Source organism: Dermacentor variabilis, chromosome 8 (genome assembly GCF_050947875.1).
Source record: "Dermacentor variabilis isolate Ectoservices chromosome 8, ASM5094787v1, whole genome shotgun sequence".
Classification (NCBI taxonomy): domain Eukaryota; kingdom Metazoa; phylum Arthropoda; class Arachnida; order Ixodida; family Ixodidae; genus Dermacentor; species Dermacentor variabilis.
Genome location: NC_134575.1, coordinates 138,580,099 through 138,595,528, shown reverse-complemented (window position 1 = coordinate 138,595,528; position 15,430 = coordinate 138,580,099). Strand labels below are relative to the sequence as shown.

Here is a 15,430-nt window from a genome sequence, read left to right as displayed (position 1 = left end):
GGCCCGCTGTGCAGTGATTTGTTTCTTCGGCGTAAAGGATGGCAGCCCTCTTGAACACTGCTGTGAGCGAGGGCCGAATGATTAGTGGGCCTGGAGCACTCATGACGACTGAGGAAGCATAGAAGTAGCACGTAGCCGGCAGTCAAGTGGAACACGTCAAACCCCAATGCCTTTCGTCAAACTATAAAGAAAGTTAAGCGAAACAGGCATAACAACAGGCAAAGAGAAACTCGCGAACAGTGCTCTTTCATGAACTATCGATACTCCCCGCAAGCGCCGCCATTCTGAGGGTGCCGCCGCGAATAGAACAGCGGCGCTTCCATCAACTATCGACACTCCCTCATGAGTGTTGTGTGCACTGTAAAACTCACAAAAATGTTGAAAAACCCTTCCGAAAAGCGAACAAACACGCGCAATAGTGAAAAGCTACGGGTAGGGCCATGGAGCAAACATAAAATTCTAACTAGTACGTTGTAGCTCCCGTTGGTCTCGCTTTTTTGGCAGTGCCATGTTTTGGTTTCGATGGTAAGTCGACCCCCCCACTTCAGATTTTCAAATTTTAAAAAAGTGGTGGACTTACAATCGTGTAAATACGGTAGTCATCGATGCATGACTGCTTGGCACGGTAGTTAGCCGCACCGTTGGCTGCGTCCTCCAGTCTGCTTATAGTGCGCCGCAATTCACTGTTACCGCCGCGGATCACGGAGGCACAGAAAAAATCACGGAGGCCATGTTTTAAACTGACGTATTATCCGGATATGGGCACGCTGGCTGGCAAAATTTGCATGCAAACTGTTGGGACCGCCGAAAACCTTCGTATTACGCAGGATTTTGAATAAACCAAGTTCGAATTAACAAGGTTTTACTGTAGTTCAGCTGCCAATGGTGTCTGTCTATACTGGTATCGGCGTTTTCGCAAGAAAATACGCGTTCTCGCAAAGTCGTCATCTATGTCCACATTACAGAACATATTGTGTGTATGAAGAGAATACGAAGAAGGATAAGTAGGCAGCACAGCAACACTCCTGTGCTATGGTCGATCTCCCGATCATTGTTTTCGAAGATGTGTGGTCGCTCATATTAGTGCGATTCAGAGTGATGCAACGGTGCCTACATGCACAAAATCTACCTGTTTTGATATGTTCTGACATTAATTGATGTCACCAATGAGCAGCTATAGCATTATACCTCAAGCGAACGAGGACTGGTCGCTGTACCTGCCGATGTAAACAAATGCATCGTTCGGTGCTTTGGACTGTCAGCGGCGTTCTTGTGAGATACAAACGTGGAAAGTCGTGCTCCACATCTTATAGTGAACATGCGAAGTGCTTCCACGAGAAGGGATAAAACACCTAAAATAGCACACCTAAAATAGCAAGCAGCATGTATAAAATCAATAATTAGGAGTACCCTTGTTCTAGATGTTGCAGCATGACGTGTAGTGCATGGGCGCAGGCTCTCGTAGTGGCAGGTCATAATGTGAACGGCGATTCGTGACTATTGAATTCGTCAGAATATTTGACAGGTCTGAAGAGCTGGTGTAGCTGACATATTGTCACCCAATGGTATGGCGCGAGTGTCTGCTTTTCACTGCCAGTGGGCGAGACCGGCATGCCTTGCGTGCCTTTCCCTGTGGAGACACTCGTGACGTCATACGGAGAGGTTCGCTCGGCTGCTTGGTCAGGTTTCGGTTCGTTTTTGCGCTTTTTAGCTTATTTAAAATTACAGTCTCCGACTGATTTTTCGCACTCCAAAAATTCGGACATGCTCGATTGTTCAGTCTGCTTCGCGGCTCCGTCATTCTCCCCATAGACCATAATGTATAACAACTGCCGAAAGTTCGGACACCTTGCAACCTCTCGTCGGATTTTTCGGGCACTCCTTAAGCCAACTCGATTGATCGAGCCAACTCGATCGATGCACCGACTCTGACCGGTGCATGGTTTGACTTGCTGGACGCCATTTTTGTTTTGAACGGAGCCTCCTTGCCACCCCACGAAGTGGCACTACTGCACATCCCCGCTCGTCATCATCGTTTCTGCCTGGTTCATGGCCACAGCAGTTCCGGTCTCAGCTTAGTGAGCCATGTCAAGACAATCCAGCAGCTGATTTGGGTTTCTTCATGCACGACACTGCGAGTAGGCCACATTTTTCGTTTGTGTGACTGGTGTCAGCGTTACGGCGTGATGGTGTTTGCTTTGTGTGACGTGTTAAGGTTGGGATGATCCAACGCGGCATGCGGAAACAACACGTCAAGTGTCTAATGGCGCTGACAGTGCCCGCGCAGACTGCACCGGGGAATGCCGGCATGCGGGTGCCGGGAGGCCTAGGATTTGTCGCTGTCCGATGTGCTCCCTACTGACGGCGAAATTGTTCTGCCGAGACCTGCGCAGTGGTTGCATTGAGATTCCGGACACCATCTCATTTGACAGTTTCACAGGTGCTGACACTGCTGTACTGACATGCGCAGAACTCAACAACGGCGAGATCATTCGTCAGGTTTCTGCTGCACCGCAGGACGATGACTCCGAGTCAAAAGATGACGCACCATGTGCTACGCTGCCATCGCATGCGAAGCGTGTACAAGCAGTGACTGTGCTTTCAGCCACCTATAGTGACCGTACGACCCTCCGAGATTCAGGCTTATCTGATTGCGTGTAAACGGAACACTGTGCAACGGCGCACTCATGATTTCTTGAAGCCTACTGCCAAACCCAAATAAGTGCGTGGAAATAAAGGATTTAGTTCTTTTTTTTTAATCTGCTTTTTTGGACACCTGTTTATTCGGACATTTCCGCAGTCCCCGTGAGGTCCGAATAAACAGTTGGCGACTATAATCAAAGCCACCACCGCCGCCAAAAAATTAATACTGTTTAACACTCTGGTCTTGTTACTTACATGACTTCATTGAAAATACTCTGTGATTCATTCCTTGTTATTATATTGTTTTTTTTTTACTAGTGAATCGTGAAATAAGTAATTCTTTTTCACCTAGGTTACGCTTACGGTTGTAGTGTGTAAACTGCTACGGTTTTATAGATTTCATTTATTCTATGTATTTTCTATGTACTGTCCCCCTTACTGAATGCCTCACTTTGAGGCCTGTAAAGCATTTTTAAATAAATAAATAAATAAATAAAAGACATGCATTCATCTTTTAGAACTGCCCGATTTTCGGACGTTTTCGCGGTCCCTTGGGAGTCTGAAAAATTGGACGTTGACTGTACAACTGTCCAAGAGGATGCTTCAAATGTTTTGTGTGGCGAGCGCACAATGGAAGGAGGAAGGAGGACCTACGCATTGAGGCACGAACGAGAAAGAAAGCATGCCGTCCCTTCTGTGAAGGAGGTTGAGCTCAAAAAAACAAACTGTTGGCTGACGCTGAGATGTAGGTGTCTCTCATCCAAACCAAAATAAACTCTTTAAAGCAGTGAAAAGCAACACTGAGGCGTTGTGCACGGGCTGAGAGTATGTCAGGACAGTTGAGGTTGACTTACGAGCGGTTGAGAGAGAATCTCACTTGTGACAGAGTTCGGGCCTCATACCAATGAGTTTGCTGTCAGCTGATAGAAATAGCTCATATTCGAAAATATTTGCTTCAGTATGCATCTCCTTTTTATTCGTATTTGAGAATGTTCAATTCAATTTGCAATGGGTTTTACCATTTGTTTCAAAGCTATTTTATTCACTGTTCATTTTACTAACCCCTCCCTCTGTTTTCTTTTGGAATAAAATAAACACTACTCTTTACAATTCAAACTGGATTAAGTTGTTTCTTAAAATTTTTTAACATGCTCACTAGAGAGTGCCAGCATCGAGCGACATGGTGTCAGCCCGTCTCTACATAAAATTCTCTGTCACTCAGGGAATTTTGCAAAGGAACTCAGGGAATTTGGAAATGTCAACTTGGTAGACACCGTGGAAAGATGAATGCGAACACAGAGCGCAGCGGGAGACCAAAGTAGCGATAGGAAAGAGAGCGTGGAGAGGAAGGTGGAGGAGGAGGGTATGGCAAAAGTGCGAGAAGAAAAGCGTAGTGCCATGCAAGAAGGGCTTTGCGGTGACGATGGCTATGAGATGGCGCTAGAGTGGCATGCGTCGTCTGTATGGAAACAAAGTGCTGCATGAGCGGAGGTCTACCTGTGGCTGCTGTTGTGAATCGCGCCCATGCACCACCCATGCGCTGCCTGTTGTGATCTCCCGGTTAGCGAGGCAATCGCACCAAACTTCGCTTTGTTTACAATGTGTTGCACGAGACAGATTGTCTGCACCAGCCAGTATATCGTGAAATGAAAACGCGTATAGCTATAGCTGCGCTCAAATTTCGCATTAGGGAGTATCGTAGTCATCAGTGAATAATTTTTTGCTCTGTTGTTATTCCTTCCATCTTTTTTGTTTGCCTTGCAGTTTGGGTGAGCTGTTTCGGAATCATATTTAAAGTGAAATGAAACTGCAGGGAACAACAAAGGATTGAGGGAAATGAGGGCAGGCTGATGATGGCTTGCTGAACAAGATTTATTTCAAATACATGTCACAGGTGCATACATACCATATATGCAAGGGGGTTGACTAGTTTCAACTGCTAAAACATAATCGTAACAACAAAGGAAAAGTACACATCAGAGCACCAGTGTGGAATTGCAAGGTCAGTATTTAGAGCAATGAACAGTGCAAGCTCATTATTTTCTATGCATTTGGGTTTAGGTGGCAGTTTGAACAAGTTGGCGTTCTGTAACATTTTGTTGGCATTAGCACAACTGAGAATGAGTGAAATGGAAAAGAACAGGAGATGGGAGGTGCTTTGTAACTGCTGCTTCTCTGTCTTCTGTTCTTTCTCATATTTTTATTTTTATTTGCTGAGAGAGTCCGAATAATCTCAACAAAATAGTTTCGACATGTTTTTTTTTCTTCGTTTGATCATTTTATTAACAGTAAAAGGTGGCTCCAGAGCTTAATAAGTCAGTAACTGCTCCCATTAGCATCCCAACAGTTCCAACAAAATTATGAGTCTTGGAATGCTGCGGGACCAAGGCCTCTCCTAGCAATCTTCAGTTACTCTGTCCTGTGATGCTCAAGCTTGCCCTGTAAGCCCACAGATTTTATGATTGCATCACCTCTTGTAATTGTCTCAGTTGCACTTACTTTGCCTTGGCCCCTGTCCTGCCACTCTGATAGATTGCTGGTTGTCAGCAGTGTCGGTGTTGCAATCTTGCCTGATCAAACAATGGGTCTTGAGCCATTTTAATGCTGATCAAACAGTGGGTCTTGAGCCGTTATGAATGTTGTGAGGAACATGTGTACGTGCTGGTGATGCATGCTTGGCACTTTGTGGTTTCCTTGCAGATATCAAGTTGAAAGAGAAGTCGATAGAGAACCTTATCAAGTGAGTGCAGCCCACCTGTCATCCCTCCTGTCATGTGTCATAGGGTGACTGCAAATGGTGACGTGACACTTGTGACCGTGACTTGATACAGTCGAACCTCTTTGTAACAAAGTTGCATCCGACACGAAAATATGTTCATTAAAGGGTTGCTGAACAAATATTTTCCCACTGAGCTTTTTAGCCCAAATGAAAGCTAGCAGAAAAGGCACAAAAAGGCAGAACATAGTGGAAAATAATGAATGTAATGCATTTTTTGCTAAATACCGTATGTAGTGGCCGTGCCGTGAACTAGAGGAGGTGGCGTGTCTGTGACATTGTCTGTGCCGGATACCGGCTTGTCAGCCATTGCTCGCTTCTCTCCACCCCCCGTGTGGACATCGCAAGACAGCAGCTAACGTCTCAACTGTGCCGTTGCTCGTAGCCGCATATTTGTTTCTCCAAGTTGAGCTTCTGCCAGAGTCTTGAGTATTGCCATTTGTGTTGTGTGTTGCTTTGTAATGGGATCAATGAAGCACCTGGCACTACACAGGAGAATGCCTCTATGCGGCTGTGCGCTAGGATGGGAGAAAAGTATTGTCAGGCGAGACAAGCCGTGTCATATCTTCCTGGCAGAGCCGAAGCTTCGAAGGATATGGATTTGTGCTGCGTGCCCATTTTAGCCAAAACGGGCACCGTCAAAGTGTGACTTTCTGTGCTCAAAACACTTCGAGGATGGTGACTATCAATGAGCCCTGTTTTTCTGCAGAGCTGCGGCATGTCAGCGAAAGGGCGCTATGGCATCGTAGTAGCAGGGTCGTGCGATACTTTTCATCTGGTCAGATCAATAGTGATCTAAAGAAGAAAAAGACGCTTGATTCTGCAACCCCTGAGGGAGCACGGCCATCTGGTCATGGAACTTCCACGTAACACTATGGGAGAGCTTCATATAGCGTGTGCAGTGGAGGCACTACAGCATTGGTGTAAGTAGAAGGGGAACTGGAGCAGACGACGAATAGATGCAACAGGTGTTCTATGCATACACTCGCTATTTCGCAATGGTTGACTGCCAGCATTGGCATGTTAATATTGTTGACACAACGTGCAAATCGCCACCCTGTTTCTGTACAATGTTCAGAAACTTAAGCGCAAACAATTTCAAAACAATTTGAACGCTTTGTTACAACAACGCCTGCTGCTGCTGCAAGCTGGCACACATGACGTCACGGCGGTTGGTGCGCAGCCCCCGGTGTACTGGTGTGTAGCCGCCAGGCGCTCGCAATCCTCCAAAATTACGGCCATCAGTTGAAAAATGTGTGAAATAAACACCGAGTATTGGAACAGTAGCGTCTTCCGAGTCGAATTTTGATGCTTCTCTTATTTTTTCAGATTTTTATTCAGTATCCCTTTAAGCAACAGGCTTATATTAAGACAGCTTTTGCCTGGAAGCTCTTATTAATGGGAATGCAGTGAAACCATTTTTCTCTGCAACCGCTGCACTGAATTTGATGAGGTATGTTGCATTTAAAAGAGAAAGTTAGAAGCTAGTGTCTATAATAAGATATTTTATTTAGGCCAACAATCTTCGAACAAACATTTTCGAAAATTGAAAAAATCTCAGCTGTAGAGTTCACAGCTGTGTTAATTTAGCAATGAAAAGTGATACCACAATTCTGTAAACCACACCTAATAATACATCGAAAGTGAACAAAATTAATGTATTATACACCATTCTGAGTTATACCCCTAATATGTGAGTAGGACTTTCGCAACACTCTCATAAACAGTGTAACAATTGCACGTAAGCTGCAAATTCCTATACATATATCAGGTTTGGCTGTTTTGGATTCTTGAACAGATGCAGTTTGGAAAACTGAGATATCTATTTTTAGTGAACAGTTGAATTTGGAAACATCGTGTTTCTAATTTTGTTTAAGCTTACCAATATTTGCAATTTCTCTAATAATTTAGCCCAGGAATTAAAATTCTATTTTCTAGAACCACTAGATTTGAACTTTCTCAAGCCCAGCAAATTTCATTTACAGCAGTTGAGCAGTTCTGTGAACATATTTGAACAGAGAAATTGTAGCATGTCCCAAACTGAAGCCTCCTCTTCAAGTGAACCCAGTTATTCTAAACTTTTAATGCGGTTAGCATTTTTGGTGTACCTCACAAGCATGTTCCTTAAGCTGTCTATTTATCTATCCATCTGTCTGTGTCTTTAACCATTTTCCCACCAAATCAGGTCGCCGGGAATGGTAGAATAGAGAATTGGGCTGCTGTGAAAAGGGAAGTGGGTTCAGAACCAATCCTTGGGCCAACTTGGGTCCCAGGTATGTGGCATTGGCTACGGGCAGCTTGTGAGTTAATCAGTTTCACACCAACTTGTGTTACTGGGCGTGTGCCACTGCTTACGTACGGCTCCTCAGTGAACACCTTTCACCTCAATCGTTGGTTTTGAGAAGCTAGATATGTGCACCACTTCAATGAATCTCTTTGATGTCAATTTGGATCACTGGAAATGTGCTACTGGGTATGCGCTGCTCTTCAATGAACCTCATTAACAATTTGAGTCACTCGGTATGCACTACTTTTCAGTCAACTTGTTTCATGCCAACTAGGGTCACTAGCTACCTGTCACTGGGTACGTGCCGCTCTTCGACGAATGTCTCTTACACCAAATTGGGTCACCAACTATGAGTACCTCCTCATCCATGGACGATAATCTGCAATTCTAAGCCAGCTCTTCAAACAATTGAGTGTGTCCTCAGATGGGGCCCATATTATTTATTGGCTCTAGAAATTGTAGAGCATCTAGACTGCACAAGTAGAAATGACCGCGATATCACCTTTAAGCGAATGCCTCCACACTGTGGCATGATTGGAAACGAACAGGCAGACGCTGAAGCCAAAACTGCTTTAAATAATGCTTCTGAAGTATGCATTGCATTCTCACGGGCAGACACAAATGCCCTGCTTCATTGCGTAATATGCAACTCTACATAGGAACACTGGTCCCAAATACATTGATCACACAGGCAATTGCATAAGTGGGACACAGAAATGACATTTCGTATGCCTCGCAAGCTCAAAAAAGGCCAAACAACCATGGTTCACCGGATTCACCTTGGTGTCACATTCACCAAAGGTTATAGACACGTCATAGGTTGCAGTGACACTAGCCTAAATTGTGAGCACTATCAGGTTCCAGAAAAACTTGATCACATATTTTGCATTTGTCCCATGTATGCACAAGAATGGCTGAATCTGGACTCTCCCATCGCAAACGTCGATAAGAGGCCACTATCAGCGAGCTTATTTTGGATCCTTGTCCTAATGGAGACAGCGCAGCCTTGATTACAAGTGCCGCTCCAGCCTTCCTACAAGCCACTGGGCGAGACATGGCTTTAGAGATGCCACAGTGTTGTGGACTTGTTATATATGCACCTCCTTTCCATATCCTCATAATCATTCATCAGTCCTATTCCTCCTCGTCCCATTTCCCGAGTATAGAGTAGCATGCTATAGCTCAGGCGGACTTCTCTGCCTTCCTGTAAATGAATTTATCGCGCTCTCTCTAGCTATGAGTTGCTCTTCAAAGAACCTCTTTGACGTCAACTTTGATGACTGGGCACCATATGTGCCTCTGCGCATGTACTACTCTTCAACCACTAAAAATATCATTTAAGTTTCTTCATGGCTGAGTGGAGCCAAGCCCGTGTCATACAGACCATTTTAGTGGCGAGGAGATACGTAGCCTCGAACCAGCGCCACTGCTCCGCTCTGTTGATCGCACTGGTAAATGCAGATTGCCATTTCTCCCATTGGCAGCTTAGAACGGTGTCGGTGCTATTGCAAATTACTGTGATTCTAACATGCTCCGTCTGTGATTGCTGTGATGCCAGATGACTCAAGGTGTCAGTGGGCTACCAGTGGGGTGTATTTGGTTGGAAAAGGAACTTTTGGAAGTGAATGTGAAGTGCAACATCTGCTGCGGCTACTCTGTGCATTCCGCTGCTGCCTTTGCAGAGAAGCATCGGCTTTGGATTGCAGGAGTGCCTTGAAAATCTTGGTGTTGGTGTTTGGTACTACTACGGACCTTGAGCTCCCACACTGAAGCTGTAGGCAACCATGCTGAAAGGTTGAAAGGTGGAGGGAAGAAACGATTAATAGTGGCAGTCAAGACCTTGGCCAAGTCATGGCTGACGGACCTGCCACGCCCTTAGGCTGGTAGGTCCAGCTGACCTTCCTACGTGTATGGGGATAAAATGTGGCTGACCTTCTGGAATCCCCGACCACAATATATCGTTCGGCATTCTCTTTCTCTTCTCAAAAATATGATCGGACTCTTAAAAGGAGCCACATTGAAGTATTGCAACAGAAAACTCCCAGTGCAGACATTTTTCCAAAGTTTTTGATTATCCATTCACTAGACGAAAAAATAACTCATGAAAAACAAGTCAGTTTTTTGGAATCGAGAAGTTCCTACACGCAGTACTAGGAGCTGAATACAAGGCAACACTCTTATCCTTTGGAGGTGTGCTAGTCGAAGTGTTTTGCAAGAATCAGAGTGAAACTCTGCAAAAGCAAGACACACTGGCAGACCTGAAAGTATCAATCACACTGCACCGCACTCTGAACACAGTACAAGGCGTGATATCAGGGCATGAACTGCTGAAGGAAACCAAAATGGACCTTGTCGAAAACATCGGAAATCAAGGTGTGACCATTGTTACGCATACCATAATACAACGCAGTGTTGAGGAGACCCACACCAAACACCTGGTACTACTAAGATTTTAACATCGTTTGTATTGTGATAATGGCTATTCATTATTAGAAAAGTATTTAATATTTGATTCAATTTGCTTCTGGTACTGCTTGGTTCGTGTTCGATTTTGTCTCAAAAATCGCTATTTGCACACCCCTAGTTAGCAAGGCAACCTGCACTGCATAACATAGCCAGCGTGTTAGTGCAGTCATAATCTGCTGTGTGTAAAATAAATGGCTAAGGCATATGCATTGCCCACTGTCTTCCCAGGGGCCGGGACATCTATGAGCCACCACGCTTCATGACAGTTGCAGAAGCAGCCTCCCAGCTCCTCGAAATACTCCAAGTCAAGAAATCTGAAGGGTTTCCTGCATCAGAGTTGGGTAAGTTCGTGTGATCTCCTATTGGGGTTAATTAAAGTAGTCTTGGTCATATAACCCACACACAAAAAAGGAAAATCGAACAGTAATGTTGGGGTACAGGTTATATGCGAATTGCGCCTTGAGGTGTGGCTTCATGGCAGCGTGCGCCAACAATGCTGTCAAGCTGCATCTCAAGGCAGCACGATATGCTCATTCGTGAAGCCACATCTCAAGGTTCTCCGCCATTCAGAGTTCCAATATCTCCTAGGGAACCCCACCCCTGCGTGTTGAAGTTCTCTTCTCCATTCCATCGCGGTTGCCAATTGTCGTCCTCTTTACGGTTTGCCATTTTGCCTTTAGTAGTTGGCAAATGGTGCACATGGCACTGGTGAAATAAAGCTTTGATCACGAGCTGCGTTCAATGGCTGTCCTTGCAGTGCAGCAGAAACTGAAGATTACCAGCATCACCGAAGAGGGGACGAACAGATCTTCTGGCTGAAGATATGACGTGGATGAGTCGTGCATCGGCGAGTGGAGACTGTTTTTGTAGAGTTGTGAGCGTTGTTGTGTGCTGTTAGTTCTGTAAGCTATGCGAGCAGATCTAACTTGCACCTTTTTTTTCAAGAAAATTCGGTTGAAAATTGCTTGGGCAGTGCAGTTCAATAGGGAACCAAAACCAATACAGTCAACAACCGATAATTTGGTCTCCACGGGGAACGTAAACATGTCTGAACTATGGAATGTCCGAAAGAAACGAATGTATCCAAAGAAGATTACTTTATTTACGTTTTATGGTCCCTATGCAATGAAGAAGTGGCTGATTCATTGCTGCACGCACTTCCACTTACATGCAACCAGGTCCACCTGTATTTCGGCCAGTTTTGTATTGTCTCTACACACCGATGCAAAGACTGCAAAGGTTCGAGTCAGATCCGCATGTGAAGGCTCCAGAGTACATGGCACATCATCATCATCCAAGTTAGAGTCGCAGTTTGATAGTGGGAGAACTTGCTCAATTGTTTCGTCATTGTCCTTCAAATGTAATGGCGGCAGGAATCAGCACACTGCAGCCTAGCAGGTCATCAATGATGTCCGTATTTGAGCTCCTTGTGACCGGGCTCATTTGGACTGCGACTCAAGACTCATTTGGAGCCAGACTGTGAGGGCACCATTGGTGTCATCTGATGGGAACAGTCGATAACTTCACAAGAAAGACTTCTTGGAGCCAGCAGTGCCCTGTTTGGAACGCATACTAAAGAAACAAGCACAGAATGGTGGAACGCTGTCCGGAAGGCAAATTCAACAAACAAGAGCGGGCCATGCGTGGTGGTGCTGGAATGGATGTGATGATCGCGATGTTGATGCAGCCTCACAATTCAGTCAAAGCCTCCAAGCTCAGCATTTGCAGTTAAATCTCTGAGGTGCAGTGCTGCAACCAAGGCAAGGCCTCCAGGATTACCATCTGGTGTGCAATTTCTGAGGCCATACTTGATGTCTTGTCGAGGTTGCCAGAGGAGATAATGGTGGCAGAGTCGGCATGTGCTACAGCCATGGATGGAGTCTGGATAATCAAATGTAGAGCTGGCGACTGTCCGAAATATCGATTGTCTTTACTTATTAAGTCTATGGGGCCATTGGCGGTGCCGCAAAACTGTCTGAATTACTGAGCAAGTCCGAATTATCGGTGTCCGATTTATTGGTTGGCAGCTGTACTGTATTTGCAGCAGCCTGCTTTCGAAGCCAGCCTAGCCATGGTCATTGCCATCACAAGGTGGCGACCATGGATGGCAACAGCACAAATTTGCGCATAGCTCCATGACACCGATGTGCCGCTTTCAGTCAGATTACGAAAGAATATCCAAAAAATAAGGTGCATTACATGCTAAGCTAGCAGCAACAAGTCGCATTATGTACTTCACATTCTGGAGAATTGCATTCGTTGCAGGATGAATCACCGAAGTAGATAGTAAAGGCATGGGCAGCATCGCTTTTGCGATTGTTGCGGAGTCGTTTGACAAATAATCATCATAATTTTTTATGTCCACTGCAGGATGAAGGCCTCTCCCTGCGATCTCCACTAACCCCTGTCCGACGCCAACCAATTCTAACTAGCACCCACGAATTTCCTAATTTCATCGCACCACCTAGTCTTCTGCCGTCCTCTACTGCGCTTCTTCTCTTAGTACTCTTTCTGTAAACCTGTTGGTCCAACGGTTACTTAATCTGTGCATTACATCACCTGCCCAGCGTCATTTTTTTCTCTTAATGTCAATTAGAATATCGTCTTTACCTGTTTGCTTTCTGATCCAAACGGCTCTTTTTCTGTCTCTCAATGTTATGCCTAACATTTATCGTTCCATTGCTCTTTGCGCAGTACTTGACTTGTTCTCAAGCTTCTTTGTCATTCTCCAAGTATCTGTCCCATATGTCAGCACCGGTAAAATGCACTGATTGTACACCTCCCTTTTTAATGATATAGGTAAGCTTCCAGTCAGGAGCTGACAATGTGTGCTGTATGCGATCTAACCCATTTTTATTCTTCTGTGAATTTCTTTCTCATGGTCAGGGTTCCCTGTGATTAGTTGACCTAGGTAAATGTACTCTTCCACAGACTCTAGAGGCTGACTTGCGATCTTGAACTCTTGTTCCCTTGCCCGGTTATTTATCACTATCTTTGTCTTCTGCATATTAATCTTCAACCCCACTCTTACACTCTCCCTTTTAAGGTCCTCAATCATTTGTTGCAACTCGTCTGCAGTCTTGCTGAATAGAAAAATGCCATGGCAAACCAAAGGTTGCTGAGGTATTCGTTGTCCATCCTTACTCCTAAACCTTCGCAGTTTAATAGGTTGAATACTTCTTCGAAGCACGCAGTGAATAGCATTGGAGAGATTGTGTCTCCTTGCCTGACCCCTTTCTTATAGGTATCTTCCTACTTTTCTTGTGTAGAATTAAGGTGGCTGTGTGTAGTGACGCGAAGCGCCGAATGATAAGACAAGACTATGCATTGATGGGGAACCACGGAACTGAACTTTATTCTGATGGCACTCGCTTATATACAACTGATATAATTGACAGCACCCCCTATACACAACACATTCCCCCCTCATAAAAAAAAAAAAAGGAAATAAAATCAATCCACTATAGCGCACTCACTTCACGTCACATGACACGAACGACGTTCTTACAATCAGGTAAGCTTGTAGACTTAAAATATTGCGCTGGCACTCTCCTTGTTCGTTCCGGCCTGGTGTGAGGTGGTGCTGTGGTTGTGGCCAACTGCGACCGAGAATTGTCCTGCTTATCGGGAATCTCTAGTATAAACTCTGTTACTGTGGGCTGTGCACCGTCAGAATGGTTGGTGCTTCCCTGGATGTCTTCTGATGGCACCATTTCAGATTGATTCCCGACGGTAATAGGGGTATTTTGCTCCGCCATCTTCCCTATGTGAAGATCCAGGTCGCAGGAAAACCCTGAGGCTGCACTGTGTTGCGCTGTAACCGCGTCAGCTAGTGCTTGTGCCTGTCCTGTCCCTACTTTACCAATTACTGTTAATTTTGATGCATTCCATTTCGTACCGTTTGCCAGCAAAAACGAATTCGTGCCCACTCGTCGCTTCACCTGGATCGGCAAAGAAAACTTGTGTTTTGTCTTTGGTTCGCCTTGCTTTATTTTAACGAAATGTCCTGGCTCAATGGTAGATGCTCTGGCACCTCATTTTTCATCGGTGTACTTCTTTGTTCGTTGTTGCTGCTCCTTAACGCGCTGTTTCAACTTTTCCATGGCAACACACGGCTCCTCGAAAAATTCCCTTTCTGGGTGGCGAACAACATCCAATCTTGTTCTGGGTCTTCTTCCATGCAGTAGGTAAGCCGGTGACACTCCTGTAGTTGCATGTGGGGTGGCCCTGTAGACACCCAGGTAGTTCCAGATTGCCTCCTTCAGTGGCCTTCGTTCTAATGCCGCAACCTGAATATATTCCTTGAGAACGCAGTTGAACCTCTCAATCTGACCATTGCACTGCGGGTAATACAATGTTGTAATGCAATGCTGGATTTCCCAATCTCGTAAAAACTGCTCAAAACATGTCGACATAAACTGACGCCCATTGTTAGTCACAATGCTTTTCGGGTTCCCTTCTCTCGCAAAAAGTTCCAAAAGCACTTTCACTACTGCCTGTGCAGTGATTGTGGACACAAATGCCACCTCGGGCCACTTGCTGTGGTAATCAATAATAGTGATTGCAAACCTGCACTCCGGAGGGGCTCGCTCCATTGGCCCAACAATGTCGATTCCAAGCTTTTCCCACGGCTTCTCGGGCCACTTTACTGGCTCCAATGGGGCCATTACGGTTTTTTCAGATTTATCTGATGCTTTGCAGATAGCACAATTCCTAACCAGCGATTCAACATCACTGTCTATTCCGGGCCACCAGTACTGTTCCCTCAACAGTTGTTTGGTCCTTACAATGCCTGGATGCGATTCATGTGCCATCATGACCAGCCTGGAAGTGAGTGTCGATGGGGGAAGGACCCGTTCAGCCCGAAACAGTAGCCCGTCTATCACCGACAGCTCTTCTTTTATACGAAAAAACAACCTTAATTTTCCAGCTAAACAGCCCTTTTCCGGCCATCTGGACGTAACATGCTGCGCCACCTCATTTAGTAATGAATCATCAGCTGTTGCTGCTTGCAACTCACTCTTAGTGATCATGCTGGAAACCACAGCAACTACTTCCTCCACCGGTTCGTCCTCTGCTGAGGTCAAAGGTAAGCTAGAAAGCGCATCCGCAACGACATTGGTGTCCCCTTTGTGTACTGCACAGTGAAGTTGTATCTCAAAAGTCTAGCACACCAGCATTCAATACGTAGTGGGCGTCTTCCAACCCCATTTGTGGACAGCAGTGTCACCAATGCCTGATGATCAGTTCGTAAGACA

The 15,430-nt window shown here is 45.3% G+C and overlaps 1 protein-coding gene across 1 annotated transcript in view; it reads left to right on the top strand.

Moving 5' to 3' along the window:
- Positions 1-15,430, top strand: part of Dph5 (diphthine methyl ester synthase) — an 83,335-nt gene that overhangs the window by 45,273 nt on the left and 22,632 nt on the right. Inside the window, exons 6-7 of the mRNA XM_075702930.1 lie at positions 5,344-5,383; positions 10,401-10,513. Coding sequence (XP_075559045.1) covers positions 5,344-5,383; positions 10,401-10,513 — 153 coding nt within the window. The remainder of the gene's footprint in view (positions 1-5,343; positions 5,384-10,400; positions 10,514-15,430) is intronic.